Raw genomic sequence first — 25182 nt, 5'->3', positions numbered from 1 at the left:
ACTTCACCATGGCTCACAAACATCCCTACAGCATCATTACGTACAACCATTACAATGTAATTAGATCTGGAGCAAGCATTCTACTTTTACATAGATAACGTTATGTGTTTTGTTTTTTTTTGCTGTTGTAGCGATCTCATTTCTGGGATTTCCAGCTATGTGGTAGAAGTGAAATGTTATACAAATAGCTTGGATGTATTGAATATAGAGGTTCATTGTTTTTGGCACTCAGATGTCCTAAAAGTTGGACTTTTGTGCTTTTTTTGCCAGCTAATTTTGTTTTTTTTAAGGAAATAACGCAGGAGTGGTTGCAAAAAGTTGCAGATTGACTTTTCAGCTGTTCACCGAATACCGGGAGAACAGTAAAACACAACGATCAAACTTACATGAAAGCTGCTGTGGGCCACAGCTCTCACACACAGACTTGCTGACATCACACATGCCCCGCCTCTTAAAGGCACATGCACGTACACGGACACTACAATATATCCGACATATTCTTGCCATGTTTTTTTTTTAAATTCCAATACAGTATGGCTACTCTGCTTTAAAAATATTTGTGATTTAATCTAAAAACAGTTAGAGGCACCTCATATATCGTCTTGTACAAAACCAACAAACATCTCAAATGTTTGTTTACTCATAAAATTCCTTGTCAGTGAGCGACAGTGGTAGCTTGACCTGAAAGGAGCATCCCATCGTCCGAGTTTGACAGTCTGTCAATCCAACGTTTGACCCGCCGAACCCCTCCCCTTTTTTTAAATTGAACCCCGAGATGGAAAGCTCAAGTCTTTAACCTGCCGATGGAGCACTGACGGAGTGCCTTCTGTCAGTGTGTACCGTCTGACTCAATGTCGACTTCATCATGTGCGCTAGCGTGTAAGCATCACTCACCAATCTCACAGTTCTCCCCCGCATACCCTTGTGGGCAGTAGCAGCTGTAGCCTGTCCCCTGAGGAAGGCACCTTCCTCCATGCAGACATGGGTTTGTCACGCAGGGCTCCACTGAAAGAGACAATTCAAAAAGCCGAGGGGGGTAGGAATTTACTAATTGGATTCATACAGTAGGCTACCTCTACTAAATTAGTCATAGAAATAATATTGTGGAGCTATTTTTCTCATTTATTACATATAGACCAATCACAGGTCCAATGCAGATATTTGAAATGAAAGCAGCCATGCAACGCTAATTACTAGCCATCATGGCAGTTGAGCCAAAAGCAACTGCTCCAACACAATCCTATCCATTTCGCACTCCGCCTCTTTTCACAGGGATCAGAAGCCAGAACGTTTCAACCTTGCCATCCACTCACAGCCGCCGTTGTCATGGTTACCATATGGAAAGCGATCCCCGGCTCGCTCCACCGAGCGTATTGGGCAAGCGTGAGAACTTTGGACATTAGACATCTTCGGTAGAAATGGGCAGACCCCCTCCCGGTGGAAGGCCTCGGCCCCCGCCATTCACCCGTTAAATGCGTGCGTGCGTGTGGTCTGTTTCCACAATTTCCATATCAATTGACGCACCACCATGTGTTTCTCTCCTCAACCGCTCATTATGGCGACTTAGGATCTTTTTGAAAAGCGCCACCCGTTCAGTATTGTCACAAAGCTAGCTGCGTTGTTCTCTGAAGGTGCGTACGTGCATGCAAAGGCTTTTTTCTGTTGTTTGCAACATACACTGGCTGAAAATCAATTGCTAGGTTACGATTATTTGTCCAGTGGTTTTTGCAACTGACACTAACACCATATATAAATCCAATAAGCGGTATAGCGGTACCTTGATTGCACTAATCCGGGCTAAGTCAAGGTATACCCTGACAAATATTATGTAGCAAGCTAAGCTATGCGCAATTGGCTGTTCATTAAAGTGAGTGGTGCAAAAGGAAAAAAAAAAATCAATAGCGTGTGTGGAAGCAGCTGACAGAGTGAACTGTCACGTCGTCCGTCGAGCATCCAACACCACCGACACAAATAAGGCAAATGACAGATTCAAGTGATCTCCCACACATTCATCCGCACATTTCGTATTTGTATTCCGCGACTAGATGTGCGAGCCACATGTCGTGATTCAAAACGTCTTCATTATAACTCTTCATTGCTGATGTTTTCTCCAACCCCCCATCCACATCTCCAGTTTATGTGGTTAAGATATCAGTGTGTATGTTTATGACCCTCCGTCTGCATGCCTTCGGGGGCTTTCGTTCAATCAATCAACCTTCATCCCGAACACAAGCAACCCCGGTCTCCTACCCCCTTTCTCCCTCCCGGCTTCCACGTCGATACGATTTACAGCTGTTCTCCCCTCTTAGCGCCAGTTGGCAGCTTTGACTCGCTCGCTGCAGATTTGCAGAGGAGCAAAGTAATCACCATCGAAATGTGAGATATCAACAATGCCCGGGAGGATTTCAACTGCCGGGTGATGTGGTTGTTGGATGCTCATTATCAAGCAAAAAATAGGTGGAAAAGCAAGCCGGGAGCTGGCGTGCTGCAGACTTAATCAGCAGATTGTCTACACTGACGGGAAGGTGGTCTCTCCTTTCTGATGAGAATGCAGCCTTGACTCTGTATTATGTATTTTGAATATATGAGGTAGTGACAAGGTCAGGGAGAAAATGAAAAGTCAATCTTCAGATGTAATCCCGGAGAACTGGAGTCTCATTTTGTAGTTATGGAAATGACACTTGAGTTCCCTGATCATAAAAAAAAAATCATATTTATGAATTGTTGCCTCATTGACCTCCTCACATGGTGATGATTCACACATTTAGTCCACACACCTCATTAAATGATCTTGATGGCTAGATCATCTACCTTCAGGAGTCAACAATGTGAGTCATGACTCAGCAGCATAACAAGCAAGTGTCAAATAAACCTTGAAAGAACTGCAAAAGCTTCAAGCCAACTATCAGGCTGAAAATCTAACGGCAGCACTGACTCACCAATGTCACTTTGTCAATTAGTGCGCTGATCAGCATGTGGTGCATGCAGCAGACCTTCTCCTCGGCTCCCTCGTTGACATTTTCAGCGAACAATACCGATTATCATAAATGAACGCTTACCAGCTGGGACCATAGTGACGGTGCTGACGTTGAACCTGCTGCTGTCCTCCTCCATGTTGCCTGGTAACTGCGACCCCGAGCCCACGGTTTGCGACCAAGCAGGCTCCTCATCTTCCGGAAGGGGGTCAAGAGAGACGTTGAGAACCGCCACGCTGTTAACCGGAACCCAGTCGAGCAGTGCAAAGGGATTAGCGGAGCTGGTCTGGTTGTCTGAAGGAGAAAACGAAGGAGGGCCTGATCCAATAGTTTGAGCTGGAGAAGGGGAGAGAGATGTTCCAGACTGGGTTGGGGATGGAGACATGCTCGGAGCTGAGGTTGAAGTCGTGGATGCCGAGGTTGATGACGAAATCGACGGTAAAGGCTCAGAGTCCGCTCGTACAGATGCGGATTGCGTTTCAGTTGAAACGGTGGACAGGAGATTGGACGTCGAGATGTCCATAATCTGAGATGTGGACATCACAGAGGGCTCGGGAGTAGTGGTTGCCGTCGTAGTCGTAGTGGTCTGTCCTTTCCTGTGACCTCTTTCTCGAGATCTGGATCTTGGTTTACTGGTCCCCGCTGGACGTCGTGAGACTTGAATCTCGCCTTTGGCCTCCGCAGCGGTAATCACTCCACTCCCTTCATCATCTCCTCTTCCCTTGTCTTCACCTCTGCTCCTATCCTCCCCTCTGTTCTTCTTGCCTCGACCTCTTCTGGAACCGGCTCGGGACGTGACCGAGATCTCCCTCTTGTCACCCGACTGGGTTGTGGTCTCGGTATCTACACGAAGCCAAGTTTCCCCACTAGATGAAGTTGTTTCTGGGACTGGGGACGAGGTGGTGGACAGATGTGTCTGTGGAATCTCCTCATTGATGGTTGTCCTGGTCGTCGAAAGATTATCGAAGGTAGGAGAAGATGTTAGATGAGTGGAGGATTCTTCATTGGCTGGGGTCGCAGTGTCTTTGGAGGCACCACTGGACAGGAAACTTCCCCAAGAGAAGAAACCTGTGGAGAAGACAGATTTAAAAAAATGTCAAACTGAGCTCTTTTGAGTTGTGGGACAAAACGCAAAGGAAATTATGGAATTTGGTCTTTTGTATATTGAACACAAATATTATCCAAACATATTATTTTTAAAAGATATCCCAAAATGAAGCAATTCCGACATTTTAAGCAGCCAACATGATTGATCACAATAATAAGGGCTTCTTGTTTTTTGGCATAATCTAAGGCTAAAGTCTTTACTCAGTTCTGAATTATTAATGGCTGTTTTTGTAATTCCACGTCTTTACGCTCATGATATTATTACAGTTAATGTGCTTTGAATACATATGACTTGATTGCACGACGGCATAAAAACAAACTAGAAGAGTCAAACACCTGGTGATGTTGTCGTGGCTAAATTCCTTCCATCCTCCTTCTTGTGCTTTTTCTTCATATTTTCTTCATCTGTACTTTCCTTGGGAGTTCCAGTCGTTTCTTGACTAACACCGCCACCGGTCCCTACTAGGTAGTTCCAAGGCTTCCAAAAAGAGTCGACAATCCCAGAGATGAGCTGAAATGATTTCAAATTGACAGATGAACTTAAATTTCATGAAGGTTTCAACAATTCCACACTTAAGCAAACATTACAAGGCAACAAAAAAAAACCAACCTTCTTCTCAGCGGGTGTCGGAACGGCAGGAGGCCGGAGAAATTCAGGTGAGTCGGGCTCAAATGGTTCTCCCCAGTCGATGCTTTGACCCGGAAATTTCTCAAGGCTCACATACGAGTCGGAGGATTCTGAGGACCAGGGGTCTGAGGCTGGGACAGGTACAGTTGGTATTTATTCTTCTGGTTTGGACATCGAAGCGAGTAAAGATGTCATCAACTAGACTCACATGCGTTGGCGCTGAGAAGGGACTCGTCCTCCTCGAGGTCCACCAGTCCCGTCCAGTTGGATGGAGAATGGTCATTATCACCTGTGGTAGCAAAAGTCATTCACATTTTGTCCAAAAACGTGTGTAAAAAAATATATATATCTTAAAATGATCTGAGACAAACCTTTAGCATTAATGGTGGGTGGGCTTTCGGTTCCTGAAGACGCAGCACTCGAGTCTGTAAGGTAGCTCCAGGGCTTCCACAGCGAGGTGTAGATCTGCGAGATGGTGTCAGTGCTCTCCACTTTACCTACAAAAACAAAGATAAGGAAAAAACGACTTGCTGTAAGGGTTTCAGCCAATGTGAAGGATACAAAAAGAAAATCTCGTGTCAATCCAGTTTTTTTTCACAGCTGTGCGACAGTGTGAAGATAAAGCTCAGGAATGACTGTTGCCATGGCTACAACACTAGCCATGGCATGGTCGGTCATTGTTATTACAGAGCAAATTGGAGGCTTCGACAGCTTTCACGCCCAACTGTCGAGTCAAAATGTTTCTCAGTATTTATCTGCCTAGAGAACATCAACTAATGACTATTTCCATTCATTCAACAAATATGACTTATATCGCAAATCATATTTCCCCATTTGAAATGAATAGAAATGCTCATTGGAGAGGATAAAGAATATACACCTGTGAGTCTTGCTTTATTATGCATCTACATGTGTTGCTCCACCGTTTGTGTGCACTGCTGTGAGAAACCTTTCCAATAAATCAAATGATCACCTCTGTAGCAGTATGCGTCATACAACGCTGTGGCGTTGTCACTCGTGTTGTTCGACGTGACAGTGTGGACTCCTGGTTTGTTCCCTCCGCAGTCTGGGTGAGGGAGGTTGACCGGGTAGTGAACGCTCCCATCTGAGAGCCAACCCGGGGCGCAGCTGTCCAGGCCGGCCTTCCAGGCCAGATAAAGCTGGCCCACTGTAGCCAGCTGGCCCCCGAGGGACACGCAGCGGTCTGAGGCTGAAGACAGCGACAACCTGCCAGGAACTGAGGCGTGAAAGACCTCGCCTGCAGGCGGAGAATAAAATGGGAGGACAGATAAACACTAGGTAGGAGCTCATACCATAGCTGCATTCTCAAAGGTTCGACACGAAGGAACAAAAAAAAAACACGTCTTATATTTGTTTTACCAATCGGGAGGCAGAAATAGCCGACTATTTTTAGTGGCACGTTCGACAGCAAGGGTGGCGTGTATTGACTAAAAATAAAAAACACTTTGAACGTCACCACTGCAGCTGTGTGCTTCAGAATTTTGCAGATTATGACCACTTTTATCTCCATACAATAAAATCTTGTTTATTATGGAGGATATGTTCCAGTAGCACAATATTGAGCATATAAAACTTAAAATAATTAAAAACATCATTTGATCACTCCCACGTGCTTTGTATGTGTATATGTTTGTGTCCTACCATCTAATTCTTTTGCAAAACAGTAGACATCAAACCACTCTTTGGGGTCCCTTTTCCCATAATTCCTCACTCCAGCAGAGTACTCCTTATGTCCAGAGCAGTCCAGCTCAGTTGACTGGACAGAATATCTGCAAAGACATGGAAACACCTTTGAAGAAGATTGTATTGATGTATAATAATAAAGCAAAGTATTTTTTTTTTCAGAAGGAGCATATCAGCTAAGCAACAGATCATTTCTTCTCTCCTCACCGGACAGTCTGATCGTCCAGCCAGCCGGCCGCACAGCTGGCGAAGCCGTCGTAATAGGCGGCCCACATCTGGGCCGATGTGGCCATCTGAGCCGAGTTCTCTTGGCAGGCTCGTTGGGCGTCTGCGAAGGAGAGGGCGTATCGAGCGCTGGGAGCCTGGTAATGAAACACCACACCTGCCCAAATGCAAACACGGGTTAGTTGTTCTCTTATAACAGGAAAAAAAAGAACCCCACACACAAGTTTGTTATTGCCTTGAAGAACATGAAAGCTCTGCAAGAATTTCGCAGATGAATAACCTGATAGGACGTCATTGATATTCAGCCCAAATGCCTTCATTAAAAAACAATTACACAATGACTCAGGTGGAAATTGAGCAGCACAGAGCCCCACAGTTCATTCATCAAGCCAGTCATTGTCATGTGACTGATTTGCTGATTTAATTAATGTTATTAATGCTTAATTAATCAGAAGTGGCAAAAGTGTTTAAGCAGTACTCTACTTGTGTAAAAACAACTGTGATTAAAAAAAAAATTACTTCAATAAAAATCAAAAGTGAAATCTTGACTGTCAAATGGTAAAGATTTTTCAATTGGGAAATATTTGTGCTTGGTTTCTTGCCATCACTAACTAAAATCAAATCAGCGAATCAACATTAGCATATATAATTAGCATATATATAAAAAATACATCCCAACAAAGAAAATAAAAGCCTTTGTTGTGTGTGTTTTTGTGTCATGAAGCCCGCCGCTGAGCTTACCATAGACCACCAGAGGCACGGCATCTCTCTCGTAGTCGTTGCCCATGACAACCTGACAGTGGTAAGTGCCTGAGTCGTTGGTACGCAGACTGGAGATCTCCATGGTAGCGTTGAGGGGACTGCCAGCGTATCCTGGCAGCTTGACACGGCCGCTGAAAGCCTTATTCACCTTGATTACGTCACCTTTGGCAAAGACACAGACAGATGGACAGACGGACAGACAGACATCCATCCGACATGAGCCAAAGCCACTGACATCTTCATTCAGCTTTTAGAAAAGGACAAAGCAAAGTCTTTTGCTCAATCACATTCTCACAGAAGATCTCGAGCTGAGTAGCACATGCTAAATAGTATTGCGACACACACACACCTCGTTTGTATGCGGACTTTTTCACGTGCCTGCAAAGCAAGGTCAATTTGAGGCAGGCAGAGGCAATTTTGATGAACTAGGATAAAAGCAAAGATAATGCAAAATGGCTATTGCTGCATTTTTTTTCCTCTAGTAATTGACAGTCGTCCCAATACTTTTGTCCATATCATGTAACAGAGAATTACCCAATAAATGTATCCAAAATTGATCATTTTTGTCCATATCTTATAATGGACAGTTGTCCCAATACTTTTGTCCATATTTTGTAAAGTCGATACATTTGTTCCCCAATTTTTCTTTGATGGATTATAACAAGTATAATAAAAGAAATATGGCTGGAGACAATCCCAGCCTGAATTTGGTACAAATTTGGACTAGACACACAATGACATACAATTTTTTTTGATCCCATCATGCATGTTTGCCAATTCCACACAGATCCAAGATTCGATCCCCGTGAGTGTTTTGTAACTGTGAAGTCTTTTTTTTTTTTTTGGTATTACCTTCAGCTGACAGCACAACCTGCTCCAGAGGGGAGTCTTGTCCACCCGCAGGAAGCCTGACGAGAGTCCACAGGAGGCGGACGCTGTGTGCCGACGATCCGCCCGGCAGAGTGAAGACGCAGGGGAGCACGGCTTCACCTGCTAGCGGCCGTTGTACAGTCGGATGGCTAACCCTCCGCATGTTAACTATGGAGGAGGATGCACCTGCAGAGAGTATTGTAAAACAACCATCATGGAGATCCGGAAGTGATGTTCTACATCCATCCGAGCCCATCGCGTCAATACTTTTTGATTAAAGCATTTCAGCGTGTCATTGATCAATGCTCTGTGCACTGTAGTAGAAGAGAAAAATAAATGAGGGTCAGCTCTGGCTTTAAACTAATTTGTCTGCTGATCAGACATTGGGGATTCATTAGTAACGTTCACACAACCTCTGTCATCATTCCAGAGAAGGAGCTCGATGCTCATTACGGAAATGCAAAGCGCACGCTAAAGTGATCTTCATTCTGCTCGCTCCTTTTGTCTATTTGTTTACTCTCATTGTATTCACATAAAAATGATGTTTAAAGATCACCCGGGGCGCACTTTGTGGCTCTGCGAGTTAAAAATATTGTCGCCATGACAACAGCATCACCTGAAAAAAAGGCAAACAACATCCAATGGTAACATCAAACCTATTTGTTGTCTTTCATCTGGTGTGAGCGCATACCTTGCGAGATAACGACCAAATTGCCAGCCCATGCAAAACAGCGTGTGTAGAAATAAATACACAAATAAACAAAAGGTCTTTTTGGAATCATATAAACAGTGGATGAAAATCCCCGGAGGATATTTCCATCTGCATTTAGATTGGACATCTTTCACACGCCGAAGCCCCCCCCCGAGATCATTTCGGCGAGCTCAGGAGAGCCCCCGCGGCCCGCCGCTCAAATCAGATGTAATCACACAAGAACCACGCAGGCCGAGAGCGAGAACGTGAGGCGGAATGAGATCGGGAGCCTGGCGGACAAAGACGGGGAGCTAGGACCAGACAAAGAGAGCTGGTTGTAAATTGAATGATGGAAATGGAGGGGCTTTGGCTGCCAAGTGTACTCACAGGCATGCAAGTGACAGATGGAATTGTTCAAATAAGGTGAGGGAAAGAGTTCTGGAAGTGACTTCAAGGGACACTCGCTGTCTTTAGCAGACTTGTCAGCTCTCTAAGAGGTGGGGATGGGACGTTTTGAGCCAAGCTGGCTCAGAGGACGGCAGTTAAAATTCAACCCAAAAGTCAACAAAAAGAAATTATTATTATTATTATTATTATTATTACTATTATTATTATTATTAATTACCCAAAAGTCAAGAAACGAAAATCAACTATTACAAAAAGAAATTATTATTATTATTATTATTAATCACTAAAATAATGTACAGCACAGAATTTAATGACTTATTAATACTATATATTAATATATATATTATTATTGTTAGTATTAATTACTAAAAGATTGCACAGCGCTAAATAGAATTTTTTTCCCTCATCTTAATTTTTACTTTACATTCTCCCCGTAAACTTTCTGACACATCTGGGATTCCTTGACATCTTTAATTGGACAAAATTTTGTTGTTCATAACTATAAATTTCACGCAGCGTCGCAAATGAACAGATGGCGGAAGTAAATTGCATAAATGCTTCTGGAGACGTTCCAGCTGACTCCCGCAGAGTATGTCGACAAACATTCCCAGCGTGTCAACTCTCACTTACAACATTGAGATTATATGTCTGCCACAATAGGATAAAAATAATAATGAAGAAACAGATGTGTCTGTGAATCCCAATCCGGCTGCACCTTGAAAGACGGCAATGCATGGAAATCTGATTTTCCATTTCCTCCATAACGGAAGATTTTATAACTCCCTCATGTCCTCACTAAGGTGTCCTTGTTCTAACCTTTGTCTAATAACGTGTTGGACTTCCTTCCCGCTTGCTGGAGAGAACAAAGATGGTGAATGCTGAAAAGTGAATTTGCATGAAGTTTCTGCATATATTGCTGGAAAAAGTCACTCTTAAAAATGGTAATGTCCTGAAATGCCGGCGATTGCTGTGAGTATGACTCTCCTAGCGTCAATGTGACCATTATTGGCTGGACTAATATGTGACCGTCAAATCTTGCGTGAGATCGGAATTTACGTTAACTTAAGAGAACTCACCCAAGCCGAAACAGTGCAGCAAGAAGAGAGTCAAGAAGATGCGTCGCCCGGCCGCGTGCCGAGGAAGCGCCATCTTGGACCTGGGCGGATGACAGAAAACAACAAGGTTAAAATTTGAAACAAACACTCATTAGGGGGTCCGAATTTGAATTATTGTTCCAAAATAATAATTCATTTGGGGTATTGCCTGTCATCAACTCTTTACCACAACCCAACAACTAGACATCATCTGAATATCAGTATATTAACAGACTAAATTCTCTATAATGGCTGACAGATCACTAAAAAAGTTAATCGAGTGTACCTCATCCTGGGGGGGGGGCGGGGCTAATGCCAGATAATGTAATAAGAACAAAACCAAACGCCACTTAAAGCAGTCACGGTTCACTGGAACTCTGCATCCGGAGCAATTAGTTGCCTTTAGACCTTTTGTGTGAATGCCAGGTTAGATTTGAAGACAAGGTGACCTTGAACCACCATGCGCCAGCCAGTATGCATTTAATCTGTCCATTATTTCGTCCCTAAGGAAAAGCTTCACCGGCATGAAAGCTCATCAAGCCGACATTAGCCAACCCCATCCAGTTTGGCAAAAGGCCATCTGACGTCCTCCCAGTGGAGCAGAAAAAGATTTAGCCAACCAGTGGTCTTCCTCAAAAATTGGAGAAGATTCCAGATCAGAAACACATTCAAACTAATCTACTGAGTGTATCAGAGGATTTGAATGGTGGCCCGAAGCTTCTCTGAACTAAAGATGAAGAGGAATTTATTTGAAGAAGAAACAGCATTGCTTTATCATGCACAATTTTTTTCCCAGAGTTAAAGGAGAACAAAACAAACGAGGATCCTGCAGGAATTATCTTGACATGTTCGGCGTGGGCGGCTAGCACCCAGTGACCCTAATAAAGAGCATCATTATAGGAAATTGATGGCGAGATGAACGGAGGTTCTGCATCTCCATTTCAGTTCCATCAAGTCATTCGTTAAGGCCTACTCAGCTTCACCAAGGAAACTGCAACTCATTCCAAGTGCATCTCCCCCAATGCTCTGAAAGAGGATTACGCAACACCGATTCAACCGGCAATAAATGAACACAACGATGTCAGCCTTTCCGACCATGTGAAGTCTCGCTAAAACCATCTCAAATTGGAGCGTGTGAGGCGAAAGAAAAACATTCCCTGGAGATAGTATATCACCCCCCCGTGACACCCCACGAAACCACGTGGCACCGAACAAGAACCGTGTGAGTGATTTTTAATGGAAACAAAGCGGGACTCTTGAAAAGGAAGTTCTGCTGTGGGTTAGACCCCCGTTGTGGCACACACTTTAATACTGGTGAAAGGTGGATTTGGACCTGGTGACGGCCACTGACAGATTGGGGTCGCGAGCTGCTGGACTCTTTGCGCGTTGGAGATCTGAACCGTGGGTTACGCTCGCTGGGTGGTGCTTTGTAAAGCTTTGGATAGGGTCAGAACCCTCAGACGTTTGCCCACGCTCAGACGAATACAAAGCTTTGAATCCGAGAACCTCGCCCCGCCAAGGCCGATCCCCGCCGTTACAATTCAGACCGCGGACATGTGAATGGACACCACTCGGTGCGCCCGTAGACAGAATCCATTCAGAAGTTTACCGGTGGGGGGGGGGGTTTACAACATCCAGAGCACCACCAAGGCAGCATACCAACAAGAACATCACGGGTGAATCTCGTTACTGCCGTGTCTCTAATGCCTTTAGCTGTTAGCATTAAGCTGTTGAGCTTAATGCTAAACATGTCCGCGTTAAGCTAAACAGCTTAATGCTAACAGCTAAAGTTAGCATTAAGCTAAACAGCTTAATGCTAATAGTACACTGCTGTTTAAAAGTTTGGGATCATCCAGACAATTTAACGTAATTGCACAAGGGTTTTCAAGGGTTTTCAAGGACCATTAGAACATTGGAGGAATGGTTGCTGGAAATATTGCGTTAAAAAAAACAGACGTTTGCAGCGAGAATAGTCATTGAAAAAATAAATATTGCAATTTTATTTGAAAAATAAGGACATTTCGAAGTGACCCCAAACTTTTGAACGGTTGTTTTAAATACACACCAAGAGATGTTTTCTTTCTTTCTTTCTTTCTTTCTTTCTTTCTTTCTTTCTTTCTTTCTTTCTTTCTTTCTTTCTTTCTTTCTTTCTTTCTTTCTACAATATGGATCATGAAGCAATTAGACAGTTACTTTGAAGCCATCATGTACTAAACCAGGCCATGTTTGCTCCCAATTTCCTCCCTGTGGTCATGGCGCATTTTCCTACTCAAGCATCACATGGTCTAGCAGACGAGGCGCATGATAGGTCACTGATTTCTGCATTCACGTGCAAACGTCCACTTAGACTCACACGCACGCATTATGGCAGCTGGCGTGTGTGTTAAATTTCAACGCAAGTTTGCTCAAGCCAATAATTTTCGTACGCTTCACAGATGTCGACCGCCGCGGTGCTGTTGAGACACCTGTGACTTTTATTTTCCAAGTGTGAGAGCATTTGGAAAGGATTTTCAAAAAGGTTTGCATTATTTGCATGAATTGTGTTGGAGTCAAATTCAAAGTCTCGTATCTCACTACTTCATGAGTGAACAAATCTCTCCACCCCGCCTCCCCTTTTCCCTCATTATGTCTCAGCAAACTCTTTAAGTTCTGACAGTTCCCGATGAGTGACAGACTAAAGTAGGGAGCGGCATCGGAGCGAGGAGAAGATGAAGACAAATGAAAGGAAGGTCATTTCAACGCCCTCGTCACATCCTCGCAAAGAAAGCCGGTTCACAAAGCCGCTGGAAATAAAAGCTGTTCCGAGTGGTCCGTCTTGACTTGAAAATTTCAAATGATATTCTATGGGAATGGCGCCAGAGTTCGATGAGTGACGCAAAAGTGGTAAACAGGAGCAATCGTTTCCAGGGAGAGGAAAGATGTAATATTCTTAAAGCAATAAAAACATTCTTCACAATCACAGAGACAGCAGTGAACTTGGATGACTCAGACTATTAATCTCTTGTGTACATTCATTATTCTGTCACGTACACACCAACGTGGACACGCAAAAAACAACTAATGACTCATCAACTGTGTTCTTCACATAAAAACAAGCCCATGGAAGGTTTTTGAAGTCCAGACTGTCCTCTGTCACATTTAAAGTGGTACAATTAAGCACTATTTGAAAGAAGAAATGCAACTATTATCCTTAAGGCTCTCAAGATTTTTTTTGTGACACGACACCTGACAAAGATTGACAGCTCTTATGACAACCATCTGGCTGAAGACACATTAAGATTTTTTTATCTGGCCATTCTCATCTCAAATGTCACTCAAGTCGTATTCCCCCACTACATCATTATTCACTATCCCTTTTATCGCTTTACAAGTGTTGTCGTTCCTACAAAGAAGAAAAAAAATGATCCTCGTGAGCTTTGTTTGTACGTTTGGCTGCTCTGTATCGTAAAGTAGCAGCTGTTTATAATGACTGTAAGATCTAGGCTAATTTTCATTAGCCTCTCTTTGGTGTTTTGCCTTATATGCTAGCATTAAGCTATTTTAACATCAATGCTCATGCACATCAGTGTCTTTTCATATTATGTGCTTAGCATTAAGATACTTTTTTTAGTTTAAAATACTTTCATTTTATGTAAATATATATTATATGTCGTATACATTCTATTATATATTTAATCTATGTAAATATAATTTTCTGGCAAATTACATTAGAAATCCAATTTTTGGAACAAGCTTGTTTAAGGTTGAACTTGAGATGTGTTTGAGCGGCAGGGTCAAAGGTTAAAATCATTCAGTTTGGGATCGCTAAATGTGCTCACAAAAACAGCTGAGCCCCAAAGCTGCAAAGAACAAAGGTGAAAGGTCAGAGGTGACAAAGCCACTTTTGACATCAGGTGTGCGAGTCCATCCTATCATTTTTTTTTATTTATCATTAAATGCAAGGCTCTGCACAAACACAAACACCCTTTATAGCATCCCCGGGGAAACACAGAGAAAGGAAAGAAAACAAGTGAAACAGACAAAAAGACAGCAACACACTGATTGGTTTTGATTCACCATTTGTTTGACTTTAGGATGTGCTACGCTGGTGGAACATTGACTGCGCCGAGCAGAGTGAAACAAAGCATTGTCCTTCAGGTGTGTTTCACATTCACACATTCAGCAAAGACAAGAACAGAAAGTGCTGAGAGGAGATGTTTCAGGCAGTGTGATGGTGGAAGACAAAACAAAAAAAAAAGAAAAGCATTCAACTGTGACAGCAGAATATAACACGAAACAGAACACATTGATAAAACTTAGTAAAAAATGAGGCTACTTGCTTTTACGGGGAAGACAAAGAGAGTGACGTTTCCTTTGTGTTGTCTTATCCACGTTTGGAACCAGTGGCCTGACCAGCGGTTTGAAGCCGGTAATGGTTACCAAGCGAAGATGATTGACGGCTCGGCTACACCAATCCGCTAACGTGATTCCTCCGCTAACATGATTTGAGGTGGACTTCTGAAAATATTTATACATTCATTTTGATTGTTCATTGCAGCTCAAATGTTCTTTATGTAAAGTTCTGTTTGACACTGTTCCTTTCACAAAAAGTATTTTCTCTGCTTTTCAGTCAGAAACCGGAGATTCATGTTCTATACAAAAATGGTAAAAGCTAAAAAGAAACTTTTTTTTCTGGCAAAAGAACAGAGTCTGTTACACAACCCAATATTATTTGGGTGTTAGTCATAATGCACCACTGGCAAGTCTATTTTCAAAACAGCTAGCGGTGAACTAGTTAAATTGAATATGTGTGCACTGCGATTTCCCGTCTGCTGTGTTTCACCCATGACACAATAATGTACTGTACAAAGTAATGGGACATTCAGAAACTATTTCAGAACCCTTTTCTAGTGTATCGTGCATCCTGCCCACTAGTGAGTGCACTCAGCTCCACACACACACATGCACTGAATGAAAAATGCATGGTGTAAACTAGCAGCTTTTAGCGCCACTCTTCTTCACTATTCTTCTCTTCACCAACAAACACACACATACACACATACACACACAATCGCCTCACCTCCTCCTGCTCCAGTACATGCGCCTGCCTTGTTAACCTCGTCCTGCTTTATGGCACTGACACCAAGCTGGTTGTGGGTGCACTAACAAAGCCAAGGAAAGGGGGGGGGGGGGGGGGGGGGGTTTCTCCTCCAAGGGAACGAGGAAGAGAACAAGGGACTCTCGGATTGTCACACAATGCGGCTCATTTGTCAAGGTCACCCAAATTACTCCTACACATGACTTTTATTTTGTATTTGGAGTTTCCATATATTCACAGAAGTTAGTTTGAGATGCTACGCATTGAATTTCAGGTAAAAGTTCAAAATAGTAGCCCATTTTTTTGGTACCTCCATTTAACAGAAGATTAGGTTGAAGAGGTGGTCCATTAAACCAATTTTCTGTCGCCTAAAACCCCAATATAGGACAAAATGAATGTTTTCTACATTTAGTTTTACGCCACTAGATGGTGCCAAAGCAGATGTCATATGTTAGACATGGCTTTGGCCTGAGCACAAAAGCAACAAATAATGTGCAATAAAAATCAAACAATCCACTAAAAATGCATTTGTTCACTGATATTGCTTATTATCATATTTTTATTTGATGTCATGCCGTGATCCATGAAGGTTGGAAAGCGCCGCCCAATGGGCACGCAGGTTGTAAAGCCTCCTTAGATGTCATGTGCAGGTGACACAAGACTTCATCACAACACAATACACTTCACTAACATCTGTTCATCGCATCACTCCAACCATCTGATTCAAAGAGGATTGCCCATACAAAACTTGTTCAAATTAAAATCTAGAACCGCACACGAACGCGCACACACACGCACGCGCGCACTCTTACAAGAGTTGATGTTTTATGCATACCGTTACATCAATCGTAAATTCCACTTAGTATTAACAAAAATCTTTGCATTGTAAATAATTTAAAAAACACGGATCACTGATTTACTCTCATCGAAGCCATTACTTTGTTGCGAGTGATATTATTCCATTTATGCAAGAGCACACGTGCAGCAGCTAATTGTTCACCTTTTATTTTTACCATGCAACTCACACTTAAATGCTTCTCAATGATCCACGACGCGTGGAACGGTAAATTCCACCAGGAATAACGGCCGTTTTCACACTCACCTCAAGGGGACAAAGCACAGATGCAATCCGCTGGAATGTGCGTGTGGGGGGGCAGAAGAAGAAGAAGAAGGGAAAGGAAGGGGGGGAAAAAAAGCTTTTGCAGGTGCAGCTCGACGGAGCGGGCGTGAAGCAGCACTTTGCGGCACTTTGCGGTAAGCCTGACTTCAGCGAGTGGCCGATGATGGGCGCTTCATCTTCTGGCTCCCCAAGGGGGGCGTGATGGCTGCGAGCTGGTTGGCCACCTTTGGGTGTTCCACAGAGAAGCTAGATCAGTTTGAAACAAAGACGGTTGACAGGCAAGCAAGCAAGCAGGCAGGCAGACAGAGACAGGCAGACAGACGGCTCCAGCGCCCCCATTCAAAGAGAGAGGGTGGCGGTGTAGGTGGAAGGGGGAGGGTGGCTGGTTGTGGAAAAAAAAAAAAAAAAGGGGGGGGGGTGTCTTTATATGACCATAATCCGATATAAACCTTTAAAGGTTGAGCCACTGTCTGTGAATTAAATTAGAATGTCAGTCTGACCACCAGCTTAACCTCATCACATCCTCCTGATGCTCCCTCTCTCTCTCCTCCTGTGAGTGACAAGTTGGAACACCAAAATAACACCAAAACATTCAAATCTATGTCCGATCATATGAAAAAAAAAATGGCATCACATCCTGCCGAGTGAGAGTCTGCTTTGCAGGTTACAGAAAGAATCACTTTCGGCTTGTCCCAACAGTGATTACACTTTACAAAAACTCTTCTTTTTTTTTAATCATATTGAATTAGCCCAAAAAGCACCATGTAAACTAATACATAAAGAAACGCAGTAAAATATTCAACATAATGTGAACAGAAAATGCGATAAAAAATAAAAAAGTTGCAAAGTGTGTTATTTGCTTCAGCGTTAATCTGCAGGCTGTTGCTAGGTGCTCGGCATGCTTTTAAATAATGCATCTCCCCTCATGTCATGGAGGCAGGTTTTTAGAGTCCTAATAGTGCCACTGATAGCTGAGATGTGCACTACAAAAAAAAAAAGAGAGAGAAAAAAAGAGCTGCAGGTAATTGCCCCACTTGAAGATAATTTGGTGTCCAAATTGGAAGACCTCATTAAAATGCATTGTGCAGACCAAACCGCATAGCGTTTTTCTCGTTAATACAGAAGGTTGAACACAATCCATTTTTGGAAAGGTGCTTCCATTTCGGAACAAATTTGCCTTTCAGATATAATGTGTTGAACCACTTCACACCAACATGTGATGCTGACAAGGTTGCCAGGTTGGCGTGGATGAAACTAAACCTCTTTTTGCTATTCTTTCTTGCTGTCTTTCCTACAAAGGTAAATGTGCTCAAATTCAAATGTGAAAATATGAATTTCAGTCAAAGTCGAGTCATCCCCAAGTTTGGTTCAACTCAAATATCATAACATAAGCTCTGTTCACGAAGAACTGTTCTAAAGAACACAATATATGAATATTTCACATAAGAATTTTTTTTCCTTTTCCCAAAAAAGAGACCACATTATGCTGCAAGTCAAAATAGTTGGAGCATATTAGTTTCTACTGTCAAAACATTTCCTAGGAATCTGAAAAAAGTGTCACAATTCTGTCAGGCATTCAAATAAATGGGACCCAAATAGCTTCATTTCAATTGAAATGATTTTTCAACTTCTTTAAACCCCCCAAAAATGTCATCACAGTTGATGTCCTCAATGAGCACCACACATGTTCACACGCACACACACACAGGAAGGAGACTTGTCTTATTTTTGAAGCACTGTGACTTTTTAGAAATGTCAATCACTTTCCACCAGGGGAGCAGCCGCCCAAACGCAAGACATGAGAGGAACGGGATTATGACACGGTAAACTGCTCCATCATCTGCCAAGAAAGACACGGTGTCCACGGCGAGAACAAAGAGCATCATGATGCTTTTTGTAGCATCATAAATTCTCTATCTTGGTGTCTCGAGCGCCTGTGCGTGCTTGTTATTGGCCGGAAAGTCTCATGCTGCACTGTTTGATTTTACTGGTGCTGTTGTTAATGTGAGGAGATCAAACAAGCTAGTAAGTTAACCACATAAAATGGATTTTGTCTGGGAGACAGAGTGGGCCGACCAGTAATGGAGGAAGTGTGGGAGACGTGTTGGGAGCTGATGCTAACCACCCACCAGTAATGTCATCAGTCAGCTAATTGATAAATATTTTTAAATACATTAATATGGTATATATTACAAAATGAATATAATTACTATTTTTATTAAGAAAAGTAAATTTGGAGATATTTATTTGCATCTCTGATTATTTTTTTTGTCACCATTGGGCAGTCACGCTAAGGTAGCCAACTGATAAATGAATAATAAAATTATTAAAAATGTATTTGCCCAGAAGGACTCTAATATCCCATTAGTTTCGCTGCGAATAACCGTGGCATTAGTCCACATTAGGCCCGCTTGGAAATAATTTTCATTATTTAATGGTCTATGCACCTCTAATGTAGCATATTTGCTCCATATGAAAATGGCCTACTCACTTCTAATTTTATAATTATTTACACCATAGTTAATGATCTGTTTTATGGTTTGGTTTTCGTCTTGTACTATCTAAAGTTAAACACAACTGAACGGTGCTTAGGCAGTAGTAGTTTAACATAACACTAGAGGGAGCCATGCTAACGACTCATGCTAGCAACCCTGGTTATATCTATTGATGTGCAGCAGCATATCTGACTTAAATGAGCTTTTATCTACTTTCCATTTTCCTCTTGTCGCCATATCAAATTGATCCCTAATTACTAGAGAACAAACAAAAACAAAATTCCAAAGCCACAGATTTGCTGAAGATGTTGAAATTGCAAAAGGTTTGTTCATTCTCTTTGTAGCCTCCAAGTGTTGGTTTAATGACATGACATCTGACAGCTACAGAGCTTTAGCGACTTTAAGGCTCAGGACTACCTTTTTGCAATTTTTCCATTTCGAGCCCGAAAGGACTGTCAACATTTTGGTCAGATGAAAACTTTGCCTTGTTCACAAAACAGAATTCAACAGCGGCAAACCTGTCAATACTTAAAATGCGACATTTCCAAAAAAGTCAGACAGTGCAAAACCTGCCCAAATGGCCCAGAAGTGAACCTCACTGAAAATGGGTCAAGCCCCAAAGCCAAATTCGTTTTTGCAAAATAACAGACAACAGTTCCTCACCCGCACACTTTTTGTCATGCCCAATTATGAACTGATTTACCTTGGTGCTTATAATTCAGGTCATGTGTGGCTGAGCATATCCATGTGTGTGTGTGTGTGTGTGTGTGTGTGTGTGTGTGTGTGTGTGTGTGTGTGTGTGTGTGTGTGTGTGTGTGTGTGTGTGTGTGTGTGTGTGTGTGTGTGTGTGTGTGTGTGTGTGTGTGTGTGTCTAATGAGCTCCTGTGCAGCATCTGTGATTTGGGTGTTCCACTCAGCCATCTTGGTCCTTTTCATCCTTTATGCATGGCAGTTGCCTAACCCCCCCCCCCCCCCCCTCCAAAAAGAAAACCCTCATTTAAAAACACATAACAGATTTTGTCAAAGCCCTTGGCTATTTGTTTCGTTTGTGCAAACGGTCACCCCCATCCTCAAACACACACATCGCAGATTTGATGTTAATTAGCATCACCACAGAAACTACATGTCGCTGAGCTTTTTTTATTGACTCAATTTCGCTATAATGACGAATTCAATGTCATGGGTTCATTTTGTTTTCCTGTGTTTGAAAATATGTTAAAAGGATGCCATGAGAATGTGTTAGAGAGTTGTGGGATGATGGGAAATGTCATTGTATAAAAATGAGGGGGGGAGGAAAGTATATTTCAGGGGGTTCAGTGCCCCCGTGGCCACCCCTCTAGCGCTGCCAGTGATTGTACGTAATAGTCTCCTTCCACTGTTTCATACCTGTCTGAAATGACTGATTTTTAACATAGTTGTAACCTTAGCAAGACCAAAACATTTCCCACAATGCACCTCTGTATACTGACCTGGGTTATTTTTTTTTTACCCTTGACTGAAACTCATTTTCCATATTTTGGAATGTTTTCACAATAAAACTTGAATTCCCTTTTTGTTTAATTACATCATGCTGCTTGTCCTCCTTCCTGATGCTATCATCGCCGAACATAATGAAGGCAAGAATTAATTAGGTGAGCCGTCGGGTCCTTTTGCTGCAGGTGAGACTCGCCCTAGTTGGCCCGAGTGTGTTTCGCTCACATTGCCTCATGCAGCCTCCTGATACTAAACGTTCATGTGACTCAATGAAGCCTCAGTCCAGCCTCAGTTCGTGTAATTGGGCATACATTTTTAATCAACCAATATGGCAATGAGATGAGACAAATATAAAAAATGTGAATAGAATAAAGGACAAACTGTGAACAAAGACAATAAAGGTCAAGTATACTCAACTGCTCACATGCTACATATCGTTATGTTCATATCACAAATAAAATAATTAATGAAGGTTACCTGACATATTGAACCTTATTTCAAGCATGACTGTAGGTCAGCTGCAAGAAATCGAGAGGAACTTGTGCGATGACGCATGGGTAGCTTTGATAAAAGCGTTATATCTCCATCTTGTGGAAGAAAATCACCATTGCAGATTATAGGAAGCATTTTTGCTTTCAATTGCCGAGACGTGTTTATTGTTAGATTGTTGATTGAAAGTTTGTTCTATTTTTTTTGTTCTATTGTTTTAAATGTACCGTTTTTTCCACATCACATACTCTGAACATTTTACTATTGATTTGCTATGGAAACGAATGTCATAATAATGTGGGATTCATTTATTCTTTCTTCAATTTCGGGAGAGAATACTCACAGTCTGTCCAGCAGGGGGCATTAGTGGACTCCTCATAACGCCCTTCCCTCCTGCGCACTCAAGCTCTCATCCATTCATCAATCTTCTTTTACTCCCACTGACAAAAGATGCGGCAAACAGGGAGTGTGGGAAAACACAACAATGCATTAGAGAACACAGACAGTGATTATCATAAGCATAGAGGAGCGGGTGTGAGTCTGTGCGCGTGCCTGTGCGCGTGCGTGCGTGAGTACGCGTGCGTGTTGAAAAAGTCTACTATTTTGACAATTATATGAAACGTTGAAATTAAGATAATTACATGAAACGATTCAGGTTTTTAAACATTTAAATTGGAAACAATCCAAATAATTCAGATACATTTCTCTTCTTTTTGAGTATCTGTATGAGAGATTTTTCAATAAATAAATAAATAAATAAATAAGGTCATGACGTAGTGATTTTGACTTGCGTGCTGTGTGAGAATAAATAAGAAACCAGAGTTTAGATCATTGATCTTGGCCTGCTGCCTATAAAATAATGCCCCTAAAATGACGTCAAGTCAATTCTTCCTGGCTGGCCGCTCGCTCGCTCTTTCCCACCCAAATCAAAATGGGGCGAGTCGTGGGGGGGGGTCATGTCTGGCCACCCCTCAAGAGAATAACGGGGTCTCTGTCTGGCCCCCCCAAAGCACCAACGGTTCTCCGCCATCCCTATGACAACAGCCAAGGACCCTAGCAGGCCCCTAAGGCCTCTCGACTGGGTCGTTTGAGCAGATGCCCATAATTAACGTCACTATACGGAGGTGTCAGGCGCCTCGTCTGCCTTTACACGGAGGCAGACCCTCTCCCAGACTTGTCAGGAGTCCAGAAGGATGGATGAAAAATGAGCGTGCTGGCTTGGGGGCTCCCCCTGAGCATCAGTATCTACCCAGACAAACTAAAGCTGACCCACTAGCCAAACAATTTGACACTTGAATACTTTGTAACGACAACAGGTGGCAAAAGTACTCACACTATAAAATATTTGTACGTTTTTTTTAACTACCATCACGTTTTGTTTTGGGTTTTCGTCAAGGTGAGGAAATAATGGACAGCTCCGAATAGTGGTCAGACTTAAATCTTCAGACTTGGAGTTCAGTTTAAAATGGGTTTGAATGACATGAGTTAATTCTGAAGTTCGTTACGAGAGGGTGTGCACACTTGTGCACCCATCATTTCAATTGCTTTGTATGGTCCGAGTCTGAACCTCCAACGTCATTGAGTCCAAATGTCATCAAAGGTCAACTGGTCAATTCTGATTAGTTAAAGACACGTCCGTCCGCTGTCCGGCAAACGACCTCTCGGGTCAGCCGATGCACTGCCCGAGAGTCCATCAACAGCCGAGTTGGTCAGCGGCACACTCCGGCTTCTCGCACGGGGAGTTCACGAGGTCGTCTAACCTCTGACCTGGCCGGCCCTTTTACTTGTCACGACTTAATAAGCCGCTTCCCTAGCTCGCTGATGGCTTTGCTCTCTTTGTGCTAGGCTTTAAACGCGAGTGTGACGTTTTACGGTGATGTTCCGGCCTTTAAGAGCGGCTGAGGACGTCTGTAAAAAGAAGCTTGTGAAAGTACATTACAAGCTTGTAAAACGGGTCAACAGTAGGTCGGCTTGACTGGAGAATTTTGTCGACTAATGGAACTGAAGTCAAGTTAAACGTGCCAGGGCATGATGGGGAAAATATGAAGCTGAGTTACTTGTATTGATCATTTTATAGGACAACAATTAAAATTGGTGCAATAAACTTTTGGATGTTTTTAGGTACACAACAAAGCAGTCAGTAGGGCAACTCGAGATGAAAAAAAGTTGCCAGTGATCATGAACACCAAATCATGAGTGAGGGATTCAAATCCCTCGGGGGTGGTGGGATCAGCCAGCCAGACACCATTTTATTGGAGTGCAAATACGGGAACATAGGGAGGTGGGTGGGACCCGTCGTCTGGGAACGAGCTAGCTAATTATACTGTGACTAGACACACGTCACTGGCATGTCATGTATGTGGGAAAACACACACAACACTTTACAGTTAGAATTATTTATTTATTTTTTTAAAAGCCAGGGATTGTCAACCGGTGGTCCGCGGCCCTTTAGAGGTCCGTGGCGGTATTGCAGGTGGTCTGCCAAATTGTCTGTTTTAAAAATTGATTTATTATTTAAACTTGATCTCTTTTCCAGCTAATTTTGTGAACTTTTTCTGTCTTCCTGGCAAGTGTAGCAGGTTCCCCCTTCCCCAGGCAAAGTTTCAAGGGGTGTGATGGACTTCAACTTTGAAGGTGGTTGTTTCAATCCTGAAGTCAATTTAGACTTGATTTTTTTTCCAGCTAATCCATCCAAATAATGTCAAATGTAGCTGAGATTTCCAAAATAGACATACAAATGCAAATAAGTAGCCTATATAGGTCTATCCTTCTTCGGCGTAAAATAAAATAATATTCCGCCAAAGCAGTGGACCCCGAGTTACTTCTTGGTTATAATGTTGGCCCCTTGGATTAAACCAGTTGAAAAGCCCAGAAATCACCAGTCACTTTTAAACGAGAGGTGGCTTGCATTTCAAGCGTCTGAAGTCATTCCAAAGTCAACTTGTTTTGGTAGGCTTTTCTGGACCTTTGACATCTAATAGCACAAGCTATCGATGTCACCAAGTATCGGAAAAATCGTTCAAACCAGCCAGGGTTGGGAAATCCAGATCCAGATAGTAAAAAAAACAAAAAAAAACTGTCTTTGTTTGGCTTTAGCTACTGTTGTTTCTACTCGACCATTTACCTGCGTGAGTAGAAAGACCTGTGGCTAAAGCCAAACTGTAACAGGGTTTTTATTTTCTGGACCTGAATTTTCCATCTCCCTCCCATGGTGCAGCCACACGCCTTTTAGGGCTGATCTTCTGTCCAATGGGCGGTGGCCGCTTTGAGCTTAAACTTAAGCGAGCGGCGGAATGTGGCCCGTGGGAACGCGGGCCCCCGTTGGCCCCCGCATTCACTGAGGGGGCACCCGGGTGGTGTCACGGCTCATTTGCATAAAAATCCAGCAGACTCAAATGAAGGCACGAGGACGGCGCCACTTTCACACGCGCACTCCTGCCGTGGACTCTGTGGGTAAGAACTTCACACTCACTCGCATTACAGTAACATTAGGTTTAGTTTGACACATTTTGATCATTTGATAGTTGTGTGAGAGTTTACTTTTAGGCTTCTTTAAGGTGTGTGTGTGGGGGGGGTATGTCAACGAACTCTGTGAACTTGTGCTTGTGTCTAAATCTTTCTCAAGCAAAGAATGTTTGTATTATTATTATTATTATTATTGTTATTATGATTATTATTATTATTATATACCAGCAAGCCAGCTGTATTTGGTTTTATAATTATTTGAGGATTGACCTATAAGAGATTTCCTTAAGGTGTACCTCATCTGTTAAACCTTATGCTCGTTCGTTTTGTTACTGTCCTGTATCTCGTGCATACATTTATGGACACGTGGTTTGTTTAAATGTATGGACAATACCTAAAATTGGCATTTACATTTGTCTATTATAATATGAAATGTTTATTCATATTATTCCATAGGGAATCTAGTCATTTGTTTCATATAATAAATATGAAGAATTGTATTACAAGATATATTTATAAAATTATATTTTGAATTGCGTGTTTTAAAAAGTACAAAAATAACCTAGAGTATAAAAACCTAATCTAAAGTAACATTTTGT

General features: G+C 42.5%; 1 protein-coding gene across 1 annotated transcript in view; it reads right to left on the bottom strand.

Moving 5' to 3' along the window:
* Positions 1 to 25182, bottom strand: part of LOC147045956 (neurocan core protein-like) — a 40901-nt gene that overhangs the window by 4907 nt on the left and 10812 nt on the right. The window contains exons 3-15 of the mRNA XM_085930487.1: positions 21462 to 21558; positions 10447 to 10526; positions 8254 to 8457; positions 7381 to 7563; positions 6622 to 6796; positions 6373 to 6500; positions 5684 to 5968; positions 5082 to 5207; positions 4919 to 4999; positions 4693 to 4841; positions 4419 to 4593; positions 3060 to 4043; positions 895 to 1005 (exon numbers count right to left, since the gene is read on the bottom strand). Coding sequence (XP_085786613.1) covers positions 895 to 1005; positions 3060 to 4043; positions 4419 to 4593; positions 4693 to 4841; positions 4919 to 4999; positions 5082 to 5207; positions 5684 to 5968; positions 6373 to 6500; positions 6622 to 6796; positions 7381 to 7563; positions 8254 to 8457; positions 10447 to 10519 — 2674 coding nt within the window. The 5' untranslated portion in view covers positions 10520 to 10526; positions 21462 to 21558. The remainder of the gene's footprint in view (positions 1 to 894; positions 1006 to 3059; positions 4044 to 4418; positions 4594 to 4692; positions 4842 to 4918; positions 5000 to 5081; positions 5208 to 5683; positions 5969 to 6372; positions 6501 to 6621; positions 6797 to 7380; positions 7564 to 8253; positions 8458 to 10446; positions 10527 to 21461; positions 21559 to 25182) is intronic.

The sequence above is a fragment of the Syngnathus leptorhynchus genome, chromosome 14, assembly GCF_054491065.1.
Source record: "Syngnathus leptorhynchus isolate UIUO chromosome 14, UIUO_Slep, whole genome shotgun sequence".
Classification (NCBI taxonomy): Eukaryota; Metazoa; Chordata; class Actinopteri; order Syngnathiformes; family Syngnathidae; genus Syngnathus; species Syngnathus leptorhynchus.
The sequence above is the reverse complement of the archived record's forward strand: the minus strand, read 5'-3'. Positions and strand labels throughout refer to the sequence as shown.